The following is an 18889-nucleotide window of genomic DNA, read 5'->3' on the forward strand; positions in this document are numbered from 1 at the left end:
AAAGACTGACACCAAATTCTCCAACCTCTACTAACACTTGGGTCCTTTGCTTTACTGAGACTGATAATATTCAATTAATATCAGCTATTTTCCTCCTTTTTTGCAAACCCTTTCCTTCTCCACTCCTGCTTTAAGCTGAAGATGCCACCCTGCTGTTCAAAAAACAATGCACTGGAACACTGAACTGACCTTTTTTGAATTTGCCACCAATCGTTGATTTTGGAGACAAAAGACATTTTGTTCTTTCGCACGCCACCGAGATGGAGAATCTGTTCTTCTCCTTCCATTCTGCAACAAACGTCTGGAAAAGTGCTTTGTCACTTGCTACATCAATAATAGTGAAACTTTCAGCACTTAAGGGAACAAGTGGAAAAACATCCTGGGATAGCTGCAGTGAAAAGCCTTCGTCTACGGTGGAATCATCTTTTATCTCATCATTCTCAGTTGGGCCTACGTTCCCAAAATCGACCTGGGATGTTTTTACCTGCTGCTCTGCACTGCCCTCTCTATTCTGCTCTGGCTGAAACAGCTGCCCTTCATTCATGCAGGTGACTTGTCTCTCCCTTGCAGATTTCACAGAGAGAGAAGCAGAACTCTCTGGAAAGAGCTCTTTGGGGGGTGTTGGAGGAATAAACTCGTTATGCCTGTCTGGTGGAGGGCAGGATGTTCTGTTGCTTTCCTGGAGTTGAAGTATTAGACAGTCTGTTTTCTGAAGATCTGAGTTCTCCATTTTGTTTTCTTTTGCCTTGAAAGAGCTTTTTAAATCCTGGCAAGTGGGCAAAGGCTGTGGCTGACAACAGTCAGATTCAAAAACTGGATCTGGCTCTCGGTTAACAATAGGAGCAACCAACTTTTCTTTCAAACAGGAGCTTACTAAAGCAGGTTCAATGCCTGAGGGACTAGGCCACTTGTCTAATACATCCTGCAGTCCTGGGCTTATTAGTTCAAGGGAGTGTTCAGTCCACGCCACTGGATGGGTTTTCTTGTCTAAAGCTTGCTGACTTCTCTGGAGCTTTTCAACTTGATCTTCTACTAAATCCTTTGGTCTGGGGTCATCGTTACAAATCACTGGGTTTCTTAATCCTGACTGACTGTGAAATGTAAAAGGAAGATCTTCCAGAAAAGATGGGGAGTTTGCATGATCTAAAACTTCAGCTGTTAGATCAGAGAATGGTAGAGACACATTATTATGCTGCACAGGATCCTCATGCTTTTTCTGATTGCCACTGACATCAAGTTTATTCTGAACAGGCCTTAGGTTCTGCAAAAGACCATTTGGAGGAAGCAAAGCCTCTTGCTTCTCCACAGGGTCCTTTCTGTCAGCTTCCATGATGCGAACAGCTGAAAGGTCACCGACATTACTGAAGCTATCATCAAACAGCAAGCTATCGCTCATATTCAGGCTTGTGTCGGGGACAGGGTGGCATTCTACTTGTACAATGTGCTCCCTACCAAAAGGGGACGTTGCTTTATTAAGGCCTTCAGACACACTGTCCCCTTTCACTGAATTTTGGGTCTGGTAACCTTTTAGAAAACTGTGTAGCTGGGAGTCAGTCACTGTCAAATCACTTTCTTTAAGGCAAGGTGCGGATTCGATTTCCTTTGCTACAGGCTGTAAATTAAGGCCTCCAGACTCCAAAAATTTATCACTGCACTGCTGAGCTGTGTTTTTTTTAACATTATTTGTTGTAACAACACTCGATAAGCCCAGTTTCCTAACTGTTGCAGCCAGCCTTTCATCAGTAGCATTCTCAGTCCATGAAGTGCATAGTTTCTTGGAGATTTTCTGCCATGGTATTGCTGCCAGTTCTGAACCTTGTATTCCCTGCTGTCCTGTGATTCCAGCTGCTCCCTCCTGTTTTATTATCATCTCAGTTTGAGTATCCAACTGGAAACTGTCTTCAAAGTCTCTAGAGTCAGAAATCAGATCAGAGGATGGACCATTCTGAGCACCATCTGCACTGCAAACGCCTCTGGATTTTACTAGAGAGTCTGTCGGAAAATTGTTAGGATGACTGTTGGCTTTCTGCAGTGCTCCAGCTTGTAACAATATTCCATTGGGCTTTACACTCCCATTTTTGCCACCATTCTGAATCTGAATATGGCACAATTTATCCTCACCTGGACAAAAATGCACGGGCTTCTGTATCCTACTGCCACAATAGACATGTCCGCTTCCAGAGCAGCTAGCAGTTACATTACCATGAACTGTGTCTAAAGCCATCTGCTGCTTACCAACCATCACCTCAGCACAGCTCGCATCTGTTTGCATTTTATTAATATTATTCTGCTTATCATCAGTATTTTCATCTCTCTGTGTCCTAGCACTACCAGGTATTACTAGACTTCCTATAATATTATGTGTCTCCACACCGATGTGCAGAGTACCCTGCAATGCAACGGGTGCCTGAAAACATGCTCTCCCCTTAGGCGTGCCTTCGTTAGTGGTGGTAGGCTCTATACATAATCCTTCCGTTTTATCCTTCCTCCCAAGATTAATTTCTCCCATATGTGCAGAATCTGAGACTTTATGAGTTACAGACCCTGTTTCCATAAACTCCTTATTATTTTGGTCTGAAAAAAAATTATCTGTAGAGGTGGTGGAGTGGAAAGCAGGAGGCTTTTGTATGTCTATGCTAAGTATATTTAAATCTTCAAGAAGCGACCTCTGCAGTTTTGAAGCAGTATTTTTATTCCTATTCTGGTTTAAGTGCATGTCTGTACTTTTTGTCAATCTAGAGGCTGAAGACTTTGTTCTCAATGTTGGTGTTTTTCCTTTTTCAGTAGGGAGTTCTGGAATTGCTCTCCTGGAATCCATCTTACTTCTGACCAGAGAAATTCTCTCTACGTTTTCATTATCTCTGCACATATATGGCCTTTTTCGAGCACTGTACACAATATCATCATTGCCTTCCTCTGCTCGAGCCTGTCTCCTGCCTGGGACTTCACTCCCAAATCTGGAATCTTCTGTACTGTCACTTAGTTGCCTTTTATATCCCTTTTTAATATTTGATACGTTTCCAGTCTGAGAACCAAGGCCATTACGATGTTCAGCTCTGTACCCTTTTTTGTTTAACACCCTTGAAGACTCAGAAGACTGCTCTCCATTTGATCTATGTAGTCGGTCTTCCAGTTCTGACTTACTGCTGATCACAGAAGATGTATCGGTCTCAAGGACAGACTCTGGGTTCCACTGCACTCCCATCAGTGCCAAATCCTGCTGGAGAAGTCCCCTGGCTTCCTCCACAATGAGGGAAGCTGCTTCTCTTTCAGTTAAGCCTTTCATTCCAGCCATCCAGATGCTACGCACAGTCCGACGCTCCTCTGCTGATTCTTCATCCTCATCGATAGCCCTGCGAACACTATAGGAAAGGTAACAGACAGATGTAAATAACAAACACCGCAAACTACTGGCACTATTCTGCTCTGCTCCCATTTCAATTAGCTTCACAGTCTCACAGAAGCACTATATTCAAAATATAATGCACTTAACACGAAATAACTATTTCAGTTTTCTGTATGTGAATTGATGGCAATGTAAGATATTACTGGCTGCATACCCCAGAAGCATTCCCAGGTTTGTGTGTCCAAACATGAACCCCAGGTGACTCCCAACTCCCTACTAGTGCAAGATCCAGGTCTGAATCAATCCTTCTCCATGCACTGTTTTCCAAAGAAAGGAAACTTCAGGAGCATGAACCAGACAGTTGTCATGGCACAGTCCAACAGGTAGTTGATCAAGGAAACTTGTCACTGCACTAATATGAAATCACAAGAGAATCTCAAATGATATACAGTAATAATTCATGAACTCATTTGATCATATGGTGGGGCTGCCTTTTAGAGGCAGCAAAAGGTCTCCAGAAAGCACTAACAATTCTCCCAGGACTAAGCAGTGCATTGAAAAGATGAGTAAGAAGAAAATTTAGGTCTCTCAAACTTAACGCTGCAAATAAAAGATGCTTCTATTAATTTCAAAATAATCATGGAATGACTGTGTTCAAAGAGACCTACAAGTTATTTCTAACTAACATTTGGTACCAAGTCCCAAAAGGTTGCTGAATTTTATTACAAGTTTCATCCTGTAATCCTTCACCTTACAAACAAACTCCTTTACTTGACTTCTGGACTTACTGATTTCTCACCTTTTGAATGGTACCGAATTCTTCAGAGCAGTTGCCACATCATCAGGACTGGCTTTAGCAAGATCAGCCACTGTGACAAAGCCAGCATTGTAAAGCATCCTAGCACGCTGTGCGTTCAGCAGAGACACTCGTACCAGGTCACAAAGCTCCCTATGAACCCCAAAAGTGAGGCGGCTCTGGAACTGAGAGAGCAACAGCTCCATGTTGTGCCAGCCCAGTCGATTACAGAAAACCGTTATCATTCCTGGAACACAGAAGTTACATCAGCGTCTTAACTCCAGCTCCAGTTCTAAGCTGGATCCATTTTTTCCCCTGCATCTGAATCAGCATTCACTTCACATTTCTCACCTTCCCATTACTTACAGAAACTAACATGTTTATTGTAACTATGACTAGGAGCTGGTCTCGCAGAACCCCACTTAATCTAGAATTGACTAGTTTATCAGTGAGGTAGAAATTCTGAATGACGCTGCTTTTTCAAAGATGCTAATCCTGAAAGTGTGAAGCACATGCATATCCTGTAACAGGAGTCCTATGAAGCAAACACACTGAAGAAAAAGAAGACAGAAAAAGCAGTGATGAGAGGCACTAAGAGAAGCCACAGATCTTTGAGGGAAGCCAGCACTGACATCCATAAGAGCAGAACTTGGTCTGCAAACCTTCAGTTACTGACAGCGTCACAGGAAGTAGCAAAGCTGATGATAAAGGTTACAACTGCAGTCCCAGTGCACAGGAGGAGGAAAAGCGCAGGTAAAAGATAGTTTCTTACTCAACAGGCTGCATCTACAGAATATGAAAATAACTGAAACACACGGCACCCCTCACTATTTTTACAGTGATTATAAAATACAATTTTTATCATATCTCTTAACTATACGTCATGTCAACAGTTCATTTTACTCCCCAATTTACTTTTTTGAGAATTATTAACACCAGGAATACAGAATTATGAAACTGCTACGACAAAAAGTTATTTATACTACCAGAATTAATTTAAACAACTCTGCATCAGTTGGTGTGACCTTTTCATTTTAGGGCTTTGACTCATGCTGCACCCACACATAGGGTTTCGCAAGTTGAGCTAAAACTGTCTTAAAAATTGAAGACCTGCTTATGGAGTAATGGAGGACTTAGACAACAGAAAAGGAAAAAAAAATCTCAGTCACACAATGGGCTGTTACTTCTGCTCCTACACAGCCCTCTTAAGGAAGTTAAGTTAAAGGTGACAGCTATCAGACCTCTTGTTATCTGGTGATAAATGACCCAGAAACTACTCACCCTGTTTTGAAAACTATAAACTTATACTACCTAGCCAATTAATTTGGCAACCAGGAGAAAGCCATGCTAAGTCTTAAAGACCCCAAACTTCACCCATGCTGCAAGGTACTCTTACCTGACAGAGGAAAACTTCAGAATGGACTTGTACTTATTTCCATACTTAGTACTGAACAAACTATATTCCTGCACATATACAGATGATTTCCACATACCTCAGCATGCTACAGTACTGCTTGATTCCACTAAGATGGTCCCCTTCCCACAGCACGCTCTGTGGGTCCACCTCAAAGCAGGGGCAACCACAGATCAAGCTGTAAAGCTGGAAGTGGTTTTACAACACTGACTGTTGTTAGTACCACACTGTGGCTATCTTATCACTATATCTGGAAGGAAAGAACAAAGACTAGCCTAAGATTCCCGGGGTATTTTGCCCAGACAACTCACCTGCATAGGTGGCAGCAGATTGCTGCAAGGATTGAAGCTGGCCACGACTACAGCCATATTTCTGGGTCATATCCTTTAAGGGGACCTCACTGATTAAATCCAGAAGGGCAAGACTGGTGAAAAACCTGCAGAAGTAGGACATACAGAAATAAAATAATCATCCAGGGCACATTATTGTACATGGCAAAATGCACTATGTTAGCATAGAACAGAATGGTTCTGTAGCATAGCATACAAAAGAAACAAAGAAGATGGCTTCCCAAAACATCAGCACAAACATCTCATGCCAGCAGTGCGCTCAGTCCAGAGCAGACCTGGTCCAGGTTCTCTGAGCTATCAGCTCACTCCACAAGACAGCCAGTTCCTGGAAACAGACACAGAGCCTATCCGGTACACACGTTATAGCCTCTAGTCTTTGCACATTCACACCCATTTGTGACTACCTTTTGTGGATGGCCATTTGTCTATGCTGTTTATCTGTTTTAGCTGTGATTTTGCCCTTTACAGAGCGAGCCAGAAAACCTTCTTCAATCCCCACCAGCTCAGCCACACGTTTCATTGAAGCAGGCAGCTTCTCCCATAAGCAGAAAAACTGGTACCAATCAATTGTGGTCCACTCCTCATACACTGGGGTGACCTAAAGAAAATAAGACAATGCAAAAAAACTGCTTCAGAGAAACAAACAGAACAGAGCTCTGGGTAAACAAAAATGCAGCCTAGGCCTAGAGAATGTGGTTAGAGCATCCTACGCACTACTCGGAGGCACTGAGTCATAACCACGTACCCTGAAGAAAGTAAAAGCTCTTATAGTTTTTTTAATATTTGTACTAAAAAGATCTGACTCATACAGGTACTAATGATTTAACAATTTGGAATCTTTGTCAGATTTGGCTAAATCCAAGCCACTAGAAGATTTTTAAGTTTTTGCATTTTTATTTCCCTTTAACAGAACCTTATTCTTTTTTTAATAGAACTGACAGATATCTATCAACCTCTTAAACCACTAGCAATCACACTAGCCACTGCCACAGCATCTGATAAAACAGGAAGGAACATAGATTTTGCCAGAATTCATTGAAGCTTTTGTTTACCTAAAGTACACGAAATCTCAGCTTTTATTAACACTAAAAACAGCCATCCAGAGCATGCACAAACTTTGAGACAGAAAACAAATTCTGTTATTATTCAGAGAGCACAGAGTCAGTTTCAGTATAAGGAGACAAAATGTCTTCATGTCTGTATTGATACACTGCAAGATTAATTATTTTAAAATAACTAACAGCTGTTGGGGAGCATTTAACATAATATAGAATACCAGATGCCTACGTAGTTTTAAATCATCCATGCCCCTTCATCTGCTGAGAAGAACAAGAGTTATTAAGGTGGGGGATTGTCTTTTGTTGCTTGTTGGTTTTTTTTGTTGTTTTTTTTTTCTTTAAAGAAAAAACTCTTTTCCTAACCTAGTGAATACTTATTTGTTTTAATCAACTTTTCTAAAATTCAAGGTCTTGGAATTCAGCCTCATGTTTGTACAAGTAGAAAGACTGAAGCCTGAAAGAATTAAAAAGCATTATGGCAGATAATTTCCCTGTAGCCCATCAGGAACTCATGGAGAACAACTGGTTCTTTAAAAAAAAAACAAAAACAAACAAAAAAAACCCACACCAAAACCAAACAGACCTTCGGCCTTGAAAATGAACAGACTTGCAAGAAAGTGTTTTAGGCTAGCTTAATGGAAGGGAATCTCAAGAACATTTTGTTCAACAGTGTATTTGATTTAAAATAACATTAGACAAGCTCCTGCAATTAAAAAGTACAGGGTGAAAGAAATTTATTGCCACCACTGTCTCTACCCCAGAATACAAACAAAAGTAATCCTTTTTTTTTTTTTTTCTGTTTTGGAGATGCAAACAGGAAAAAAAAAATATCACTGGTGCACGACACAAAACAGTCCACTTTGCCTAGCAACAATACAACAAAATATAAGGTGGTCCTCTAAAACAGAGATATGAGTACATATGGGACACTAGTAGACAAAAAAAAAAAAAATTAAAAAAATCTATCAGTATCAGCCAATAACTAGGTTAATGAACACACCAAGAAGAGACAGGCACCCTCAGACTCTTGCCTTCCCCTGTCCCCTTAGCTTAACAACTCCTGTAACTGCAAGCATATTCTCCTTGGAGTGAACTTTCTTTTTCAGGCAAGATGCCCAAATTTTGTCTTTGATTTATCAGCCTGGTAAAGAGAATATACTTAATACTTAAAGAGGCTAAAGATGACCATCAATTTTGGATGACGATTGCATGACAGGCCTCTGGCAGCCGTGAATCCCAAGATGTTCACTGCAACTCCATCTTGTTTCCTCACTAATCTTCACAGGTTCATGGCTTCCTCTCCAAAGGCTTAAATAGCATTGCTTAGCTTTTAAACTGTATATGCACATAAATCTTGACAAATTTGGGAATTTTCTCCATTCAAAAAATTTATTGCATTCCTTTCTTTAGCCCTGGCAGCATCACCAAGCAAGTAAACTAAATCAGAGACAAATTTCACCGTTACTGAACCAAAGAAAGCCCACCCACAGGAAGAAAGCAGTGTAGTTCTCTGAGGCTTTTTGTAGGCAAAACAGATGCTAAAACCTAAAAAGTTTTCTGAGCCTCCAAAAGCAATCTGAGGGGCAGCCTGCTGATACCAAACACACAACAAACCCAGTTTGTTTCATCAACTTCAAGTGTCTCCAAAAAATTACCACTATCCTCCACCCAAAGTTCTGAAATCTTTCAAAGTCAAGAGTGATAGCAATGCGCTCAGACAGACATGCAGCACCTGCCTACATAACAGACAGTCTGGGAACAGACCAGTTCTGAAGAACATTCAATTTAGAAAACTTTCTTCATGAAGGATGAGCTAAGCAAAGCCCAAGAAACTCCCCCTGCATTCACGGAGCACTCAAAAATTCTGCATTGGGCTTCCTCTCCTTTCCTTAGTTTTGGCAGTACAAAATACAAAACACAGAATGAGGAACCTACTAGATAGACAATATGCAGATCATTCTCCAGAACAAAGCTTTTCATAGCTCGCTGCAGGTCAGCAAAGATTTCCATGGCTTCAGTTGGTGAAAGAGAAGAGGAAAGAGTAGCTGAGCCAAGATGTGTTGGATGATAAACTTTTGCTGTTCAAAAAATAAAAATACACAGAGGAACATTTAGTACAAGTTTATATCTCATTTTCAGGTTGCAATGTATTTTACAGATATCAATTCTACTAACTTTTTCCAACTCCTTTTTCAAGAAATAGCATATTTCTCCATTCCGAGGACAGAAAAATAGGAACAATAAAAGGTTTAGACTTGCCTAAGTCTAAACTAGTCTTTTTCAGAGGCCAGATCACAAGCTTGGATCCCTCCAACTACTCAGACTAACAGTTCTGATAGCTACTTGAACAGAAAACACTGGAATCCCATCTGCCAACCTACCTAGGAGTTACCATTTTGGGTATTCCTTTCTTAGGAACACTAAATATCTCCTATTATCTTTTCTTAAAAGAGAGATACAAATCAACCTGTAATGGGGATTCTTTCTATTCCTGGAAGAGTCTCATCCTTAGCCATTTTAAGAAAACAGCAAAATCAGGAAAAAGTGCAACCATGTATACCAAGCAGTTCTAGAACAGACCCATACTCTCTTAGAATGTACTGGTTCTTCCTCAGAAAGGCAAAAATCATAGTCTACAGTTAATGTGCACAAAACCTGTGGTAAAAGTATGCCTTGTTTAAAGCTGTTTTGGGAATTTGTAGACCGGGACACATGAGTCTCAGAGGTGACGTGCACAGAGAGGCCTTCCAAGAACACATGCATGCAAAAAATGTTAAAGCAGGTATAAAGACACCCTCCAGAAAGCTAAAATATTCATGATACACATGATACTTTAAAATAAAAACAAAAATGCACAGAAGTCCTCATTATAAATGTTCATTATATTGAACATTACCCAGCTGCAGAAGATTTACCGATTCAAAACTGCTAACTGCAATCACTGGGAAGAACACTAACATTACCTTTCACATCATTGCCGGAGTCCAGAACCTGAATGAACTCATTTTCCAGCAACCACGCCACACAAGCCTCAATAGGTCCAGTCTGCACTTTGTCTTGTGCTTTCTCATTTCCCCACTTGCTTTCTTTCAAGCTGGATGCAAGAAGAGTGCAAGAAGCGTAGGTCTGCACATCATCTGGAGTGCTGGCCACTCCCCCCACTATGACCTGTTGAAGAAAACTACTTGTTCCTATTTCCAGAGAAGCAGTAGAATAGAACATCAGATTAGAGAATCAAAGAGATTGATCCGTCAGATCCCTGAGTTTTAAAGAATCAGCATGAGAGGGGAACATGAGGCAAAGCAACTGCCAACCTTTAAGGATGTTTCTTGGCAAGGATGTTTCTTGGCAAGAACTTAAGACACCTTAGGTAGAAGTAAGAGAACTAAGCTACAGGAAGGAATTAATTATAAAATCTTATTTTGATAGCGGACATACACATAGTAATAGTTTATATTTGTGACCAGCCCTAGGTGTTTTGCTGAGCCAACACTGGGTTTTTAGCCTACAATGGATTTTTTCGTGTTATAAAGCAACACCACCAAAAAGGAACCCCCATCTTTTAGATAGCTCTTATGTAGAAAAAAGCAGTTACAAAATCCCATCGTCTGCTAAAAATTCAAAATCTATGAAATCACAACCAACTTCTAAGTACCACAGCAGCCTTCAGAAGACAGTAGTAGTACAGCAAACAAACTGCATTTAAAGAGTCTAAGCTCAGTTCAAGCCCAAAAGTAGCTTTGGAAAAAGAAATAAGCTCACCTATGTGGAGTAACACCCTTTTAGTCCTTTCTACTCCTGTGGGAACTCTACAGGGGAGGGTGGGGTAGAGGAACCAAATTGAGTACCATATCTGTTTGTTCACCAAAAATGTATTTACAAAATTCAAATAATTTCTGTGCAAAAGAGGTAGGTGAGGGGGGAAATAAGGAACCCTACAACATTCTACAAATGTCATCATGGCCCAGTTCAGTCTACAAAGCCTCTGGGATCAATAATTTACAAGTATCTCCCAGTTAAGACTGTCAGGTCACACATGAAGTTTAATAATTACACTTACTTCTGACTGCAGTTTGAGTATATCTAAATGCAAAAGCAAAGCTTAGTAGCCCCTGTTCGAGCATGCTCACATCCTAATCTGCAGCAAGCAGAGACTGAAATATACCAAACAAAATGCTGACTACTGAAGCAAGCTGGCAGACCCTGGTGATTTTCTTCCGAAGCCGCCTGGGTTGAAACAGGAGAAAAAAGAAGAGAAAGAAAGTGCACAGAAAACATCTGATGCTGTCACAAAAGAAACCATCCTACAGTTACAAGAGTGCAAGCACAGTTCTAATCCCTCTCTGTGTATCCCGTACCTCAAGTATTGCTCTTTTCATGCTAGAAGCAACACCTTCCCCTTCTCTTCTAAGCAAACAACTGCAAACAGGCTTGAGAGATCCCTGAAGCAGAGCTGTTCCTTTTGATCTTTCTGAGGGCTTGCAAACTAAAATGCTTTCACCTACAGGAAAAGAAAAAAAAACAACCCACACAACAAACAAAACAAAACAATGACCGTAGTATTGCATCTTAGTGCTGTAATAGCTACATACAGTTCACCAAGGACATATTATTGAAATGGAAAACTGTACGCATTTTTTTAAAAAGCTGAATAAAAAAAAAGAAGAAAAACCTTTACAGCCTTGAACAGTGTATATCCCTTGCTATGTAAGAACTCCACAAATGCATAACACTTCAGACTTAAAAGCAGAGCAAATGTCAAAGTTACATTAAGGTGGTCAGAGTCTTGCTGAATCAGCTAAGGAGCTTCCATAGCCTCTCTATGCATCTGCTGTGCTGCTGAAACACTCTTGCTTCTTGTTCTGGAATTGACTGGAACTATAATACATAGTGGCATAAGTTTTTCTTCTGCACTACATTATTAAACTGAAAAGATTCTCAAAAGCAAGAAGAACACATAAAAGCTGCACAGCACTTTGACATTTTGTATTAAGTCAACCAGCTTCCACTCCCAAAATGAAATAACACAGATAGCAAACTAATTCAGAAATCCAAAGTTATTAATCTAAGTTACTATGCATTTATACACATACACATAAAAACTTAAGTATCCTGAATGGTTTCCACTGAAAGTACGTCTAAACATACCTTATCTTAAAATTCTCTATCAGACATTGTTAAATTCATCCCTCGCTACCAAAATTCTGTGGGAGGCAAAAAAGCTCCCAGAGCCATGAAACAAAAATAAAAATAATGGACCAATTCCTTTAACAAGATCACAGTACAGACTATTGGAAAATGCAGTGGTCACATAAAGGAGATTTTTTTCAACAAAGCCACTATAGAGAAACCAGGTGCCTGGGAGACCTAGATAGATAGAAGCTTTGCCAGCTGGCACAGTATAAATGAATTATGGGTAGGACAAGCTTGCCTTTGAATAAGAAGAGGGCATTAGATTTGGATTAGCTGTACAGTAAATACCATGATAGGTTTATAATAACTTGTTAAGATTTAAGTGCACATAGTCTGGAGACCAAGGTAATTTTGATAATAGGTATCTCAGTAACATCCTAGGGATGTTAAGTTATGATAAAAATGTAGCCATGGCAATGCTACGACAATTAGCAAATCCAGAGGTAAAGAAAATACACAGCATGTAAATTTAATGAACAGAATAAATAACACAAATTGCAGTGTGTGTGAGTAACCAAATACAGCTTAAATATGATTATATAAATGAGTTACAGCATGAACGACAGGTTCAGAGGATGTGTCTCTGTGATTTTGAAACTTTTGACATCTGTTGTTCATGCACTGTTGCCAGAGCTGAAAGTACAGAAGATAAACTGTCTGTAAGCATTGTTTTGTGAAAGCAAAGCTCATTTTGATTTCAGCAATGAAGAATGTTCACTCATTTTTATTTGGGTTATGACATGACCTACACTTCCCTCTGAAAATTTCAACTCTTCAGTGTGATAAATCTAACAAAAGATGGGTAATCACCTGGCTCTACATTACATAACAATCATTCAAGACCTGGGGAAACCCTTTCCCAAGATGCCACTCAGAACTTAAAGCCACTAATGGCAACCTAGTAAACTTGGGGGGGGGGGGGACACATGACACACAACATGACACAGACTGACACAACAAGGAACAGACAGACAGGGACATGGCTAAACTGTTCTGAGATCCCTTATGAACATTTCAGATGAGAGGAGAAGTCTAGGTTAGCATCAGACTAGACAAACACCAGAAGACTCTGGCTATCTAGGCATAAAGCTCCATTAAAAGCAAAAAAGGCCCTATTATATTTCTAGGTTTTGTTCAGTGATATTGAACAGCTTTACCTATTTCATCTTGGGAATACAACAGTTCTGATGAATGCAAAAATAATCCCATTTCATTTTCTGAAATGAGGTTTTTAAATTTCCAACAAATCACACAAAAAAAAAAAAAATTAAAAATCAAAACCTGAGACAATGCAACACTACAATGATGGTAGGGGAGGAGGAAATCAACCTAACAGCATTTATCTTCTGTCTGTCAGCTGAATTTCCCATCTAGATAAGGTATTTTTTCCAGCTAAGAGTAGCAGCTGGTAATATAGCTTTATGTTCTCATCCAAAAAACTCTGCAGAGTGGAAAAAAAAGGCACATTCATGAAGCTCATCAGCATAAAATCAACTGCTTACTGTGCAAAACGCAGTCACATCAGAACCATCAAAAAAGGGTACTAATTATTGTAACTTGAAGGGGGGGGGGGGGCGCGGGAAAAGAAACTTCAAGGAATAACTTAATTTTACACCTGCCAGCTACACTCAAATGACAAAGTCCGGAAAATTTCAAAATACAGCATGCAGCTGCCCTTTTCTTTAACACATAGGGATAGCTCACAGAGATATAGGTCGCAAAACATACTGTTGCTATGCTACTCTGGCAAAAATAGAAAGTTAAATGTAAGAACAGTCTGCTTACATAGGGTTCGTGCAAGCACCAATCAAACCATCAGTAGGGTAAATCCCACTTCCCACTTCTGCTGAACTTCTTATTTTCTACTGTGTTTATACTTGTACAATACAATATTTCCAAATACCATCCATGAAGATAAATTTCCATTGCAAGTTAAAGTAACAGGCAGGACTATTTTGTTGAACATCAATCAGTGCTGGTGTATGCAAGAAGACACCATATTATCTATGAACTACTGTTCATATTTCTCTGTCTCTCTGTCGCATCACTACTTTCAAGATCCATAAAAGTTATGGTTAAGTTTAGTGGAAGTTTAACAAATCCAAATCTGAACTTCAGACAAGAGATTTATCAAGTTATGGTTGTAGACTTTAAATACATTTCTTACATTTTAGGCCTGTCCAATGAGAGCTCACTGTAAATGCTTTAGTAAATTGACCATGGATCATAGAATTACGGCAAATTAACAACACAGCTTTAGAAGCTAACAAGAATTTGAAGGAGGAAATAGCCCGTTAGTTCCTAAAGTAACTGACATGTAAATACTAAAGTGAGTCTCATGCAATGAACTGAATCCCCTGGGAATTACAATTTTTACTCCATTAATACCAAACAAATTCATCTTGATTAACTTAATCATACGGAATACCAAAGGAATTCATCATGATTAGTCACTAATTGCAAAGCACTGCCCTGGATTTAATCAGGTTAACACCATTCTTACAGAATGTTAATAAAGCTTCTGCTTACCCTCTGTGTCTACTCCTTTCCTGCCAGCCCTTCCAGCCATCTGCTTGTAAGTAAGAATGTCCAGCAGTCTGCCACCAAACATGGGAGCTCGTATAATCACTCGGCGAGCAGGCAAATTCACGCCAGATGAGAGTGTGGAGGTTGCTGCTAGGACTCTGATCAAGCCCTGACGAAAGGCTCCCTCAATGATGTCCCGTTCATCAAAAGTAAGACCTGAGGAGAGACAACTTTTAGTGAACCTAGTAATGGTAAGACTGCATTTAAGAGCTAATAACATTACTGTCAAGCAAGGGGAAGAACAAATTTAATGAACATTACGCCATTCAGTGTTAGGAACTAGACTCACAACAATAAATGAGTTAATTTCTTCTGAACTATAAGTGAAGCAGAATTTTACCATTAAGTTTTCATTATCCAACTGACAGTAATAGTTATAAACTAACTTTTCTAAGGTGCTTGTACACATTGTAGCAAGATGAACAACTATTTACTACACATCTACAAGCACTGCAAGTAAATAAAAAAATAAAATAAAAAGAAGAAAACTGGATGCAACAAACACTGCAGAGAACTAGGATTTAGTCTTTGCCATCCTGACCCTGGAATCCTCCCTCATTATTTCCATTCCAAGTTATAGGTCTAATATATATCTTTCTACATTTCCTTGAGGGCTTCAGGGCAATTTTATTCCTGAGAAAGAAACCCACACTCTATAAGTATTTGGAATTATTCCCCCTACATATCCAATGCTATAGCTACTGTTCGCTCTTCTGGAGTCAGTCCTTTCTCTCAGCGGACCTAGAGCTGACATACACTATTACCTACTTAACTAAGAACTAAAATATCTAACAAGACACATTTGCAGCTCATTCTCCTTTTATTTTTTCTTCAGTGTTATACCACTTCTATTAACTCATCTATTTCAGTATTAAGTTTAGCAAAATTGCTCTGAAATACTCTGGCAGCTTTGAAAATGCTTGAGCTGCAAATCAGCTAATTTTTCAGGCATTTCACCAAAAAAAATTAAGTTGTGTTTAAAAAGTTGCTGTTATCCAACACAACAGAAAGATTTATCGTAACTATTAGTGAATTAAAGCCTTTGGCCACAATAGAAGAATTTTGAGTTTACTTTTAACTGTGAGATTCTCAAAGCACTTTAATTCAGTCATAAGCTATGGAAGGCTTACAAAAGCAACTGGTAAATTACTGGTAACCACAGCAAAAAGAACCCATATGACTTGATCATTACGGAATTCAAGACCAAGATATTCAGGAATACCTGCATGATGAAATGCCACTCCCCATGGCAAAGTACGTTGGAGCACAGAGTCCAGGCCCGAGATAGAACGCTTTAGCTGATCCAGAACCTCATCAATCCCTTTTCTGTCCACAGCAACTGGGGCAAGGGCTGAGTTTTTTGCAGAACCTTGGGAGAAAAAGTATTTTCATAGTTTCTACTAAAATTATTTTTCATTAAAGGCACTATGCATACTACAGTCTTCTATTAACTACTTTTCTCTTACTCTCAGCCTGTTGCAAACTGTAGAATTCCCTGGCAATGATGTCTGCCAGCTTCTCACACCAGTTCTTGGATGGACAGAAAAGCAGGACTGAATGGCCATCACAAACAGTCTCATAACACAGGCTCACAACATGGTCTTCATCTCCCTGAATTGAGACAAAATATTTTCAATGCACTCTCACACTGAATGGGGTTTGTAAATGCTGTCCATTCTTCTGTGTCACAGTGGGAATCTTCTACTTCAGATCAGAAAGAGGAGCAACCAAAGCAGATGGAGCACTGTTATCTCAGTTTCTGTCTTGCTTTAGAAACTCCAAGCACTATACGACCACATTGTTGAGGACAGCCCTAAACCTACCCATGAATAAATCTAAGGTTTTACATCTTGCTTTCATAAATCCATTTCTGAATGAAGGCCATACAATGCAACAAAAAGTCATTCCAACCTCCATGTCATGGCTAACAGCAGTGGGGAAGAACTAAGAAGAGCCCCAAGGGAAAACATCCCTCTACAGTAACTAACAATGTCTGAACTAAAAGCATGAGATGTAGTCATCTAAGCATCCCCAATAAGATGCACCCAGCAAGCACTGCTGACCAAAGACTGCAATATTCAGGATACAGCGGCAGGCTTTTATGGATACGTATACAGATGTGCATGCAAAACCCTACTGTTTACAGCTTGCCTTTTTGGCTTTAACATCCTCAGAGAGTTCCTGCGACTGATCTGTTTTGCTTGGCTAAGCCAGATTCTCTTTCAGCAAGCAGGCCAAAGGAGGAAGAGAAAATGTAGGCGTACAGTAAGAAATAAAAAGCACTAAAATGCAAATGCAAACAAGGGAGCAATGGCAGGAACTGCATATACACAGCAAAAGCTCAGTAAGGACTCAGCCAAATTCATCAGAAGTGGTAAGGTCAAGTCCCCTTTCCTGGTCCAGTCCGAGGCACACAACAGAAATCTGAAGGTCCAGTGATAGATTTCAAGCCCAAGAGGATCATCCGGTCTTAGAAAATAAGCCAGTTCCCTTAAACTGTTGAGTCACAAACCTAGTTCAGTTCTTCCTCTCACTTAATTTAGGACCTATCCAAAGCAACCACCAAAAAATATCCAGAAAAGGAGATGTAACATCACCTTCTCAATATGACCATATGAAAGCAAGCTTCCAGATATTCTTGTCATGTACATTCCCTTTTGTTTTATGATCCTTTTTCCTTGCTGTGCCACCATGCTACTGAAAACAGAATGTTTGTGCAGCAGGAGAACTGGGTACAAAACACTCCAAAACCCTGCTGGCATTCAGCACATATTGTCCAACTAATGCACTAGTATTACAGACAGCCGTTGAAAGGACTGGGGAGAGAGCTCACCCTTCAAAAACTGCACAGAAAAGGAACCTTCAAGTAGAAAGTCCAAATTTCCCACTTCTACGCATTTGGTTCTTCCAAATCATTATAGTAGGTTACCTTTAACTTTTCATATCCTTTTCAAGTGTGCAAAAGGACAAAATATTGAAAAGAGATTCAGAAGAATCAGGATGGACATCTGCCTTCTAATCACTGAAAAAATTAGATCATTCAGTAGTTTAACAAAAGTAGGTTCAACACCAGATTTTAATGCAAAAATATTCTCCCATCAATTAATGCAAATTTATTGACCTAACCAGGAAATACTTACCTTCATTTATGAAAGTGAAGTGGATTCCAGGACACAAGATAGGGTGGTGGGTAAGGGAAGAATCAAACTCTTTATACCTGTCACGTGCTCAGAAACAAGGTAACTGCAAAGTCAACTTTATCTTCAAGTCAGATTCAAGAAACTTCCGAGAATTTCATGAGTGTGAGTATGTTTGTTCTGGTTTTTGTTTAAATCATTAGAAGACAAAAAAAAAAATTTGTTTTCAGTTTGAGCATACCATCTATGAAGTAAACAATGAAGTCAGGAATGTCATCTAATTTAAAAAAAAAAAACTAAAACATACCCGTAGCTGCCTTTTTAACTTTAGCTCTGCAAAAGATGTTATCCCAAAGACAGTGCTCAGAGTTTTGTTACCTTCAGCTGAAGCTTGGGCTGGAATTCTCGCACTAAATTCATGGAGGAGTCATAAATGTTGCTGCCAATTTTCACCCACTCCTTGAGGGGCACAGGGCGAAAATCCGTGCAGTATAGCTCTGCATCTAACCATGAGGCTAGGAGTCCCAAGTTAGGGAGGGTAGCACTCATGCCTACTATCTGTATCCCACCAAAACTGTGACTGGCCATCTTCACCTGCCTGGAAGCGGTTAAAAGAAAATGAAAGTTAATGGCAACACAGGCTACTGTTCTGGAAAAGTGTTCAGAACAACTAAGTCTACTTCCTTCCAGCATCTAAAGTGCAAAGCTATGTTTTTTCAATTTCTTAACAAAGAAACAAGCCATGCTCCACACTTGGCAAACACAATGTCAAATTATGCATTGATAACAAGACAATTCAACTTTTTATCATTTTGAACCTAAACCTTAATCTCCTTTAGGTAACGGCAGCCATAAACTGACTGCATATTTGGAGAAACTGAAATAAATAAATCAACTATTTCCTTGCCATTAACAAAAACATGGGAATAAAGAAATGGTTCAATCTCTACTGCAGTCTTTCTAAGCTTAAATGCCTTAATTAAAACACTCCCATTTGTTTCAATTTCAG

The 18889-nt window shown here is 39.6% G+C and overlaps 1 protein-coding gene across 5 annotated transcripts in view; it reads right to left on the bottom strand.

Annotated features, from left to right (window-relative positions):
- Positions 1-18889, bottom strand: part of POLQ (DNA polymerase theta) — a 57818-nt gene that overhangs the window by 25192 nt on the left and 13737 nt on the right. For 4 of the 5 annotated variants that reach the window (XM_037387443.1, XM_037387446.1, XM_037387445.1 and 1 more), the window contains 11 exons: positions 18259-18478; positions 16210-16354; positions 15966-16112; positions 14687-14899; positions 11323-11465; positions 9928-10132; positions 8900-9042; positions 6311-6504; positions 5868-5992; positions 4146-4389; positions 190-3362 (listed from right to left, as the gene is read on the bottom strand). In XM_037387443.1, coding sequence (XP_037243340.1) covers positions 190-3362; positions 4146-4389; positions 5868-5992; positions 6311-6504; positions 8900-9042; positions 9928-10132; positions 11323-11465; positions 14687-14899; positions 15966-16112; positions 16210-16354; positions 18259-18478 — 4952 coding nt within the window. The other variant, XM_037387447.1, reaches the window with a different exon arrangement.

The sequence above is a fragment of the Falco rusticolus genome, chromosome 5 (assembly GCF_015220075.1).
Source record: "Falco rusticolus isolate bFalRus1 chromosome 5, bFalRus1.pri, whole genome shotgun sequence".
Lineage (NCBI taxonomy): Eukaryota > Metazoa > Chordata > Aves > Falconiformes > Falconidae > Falco > Falco rusticolus.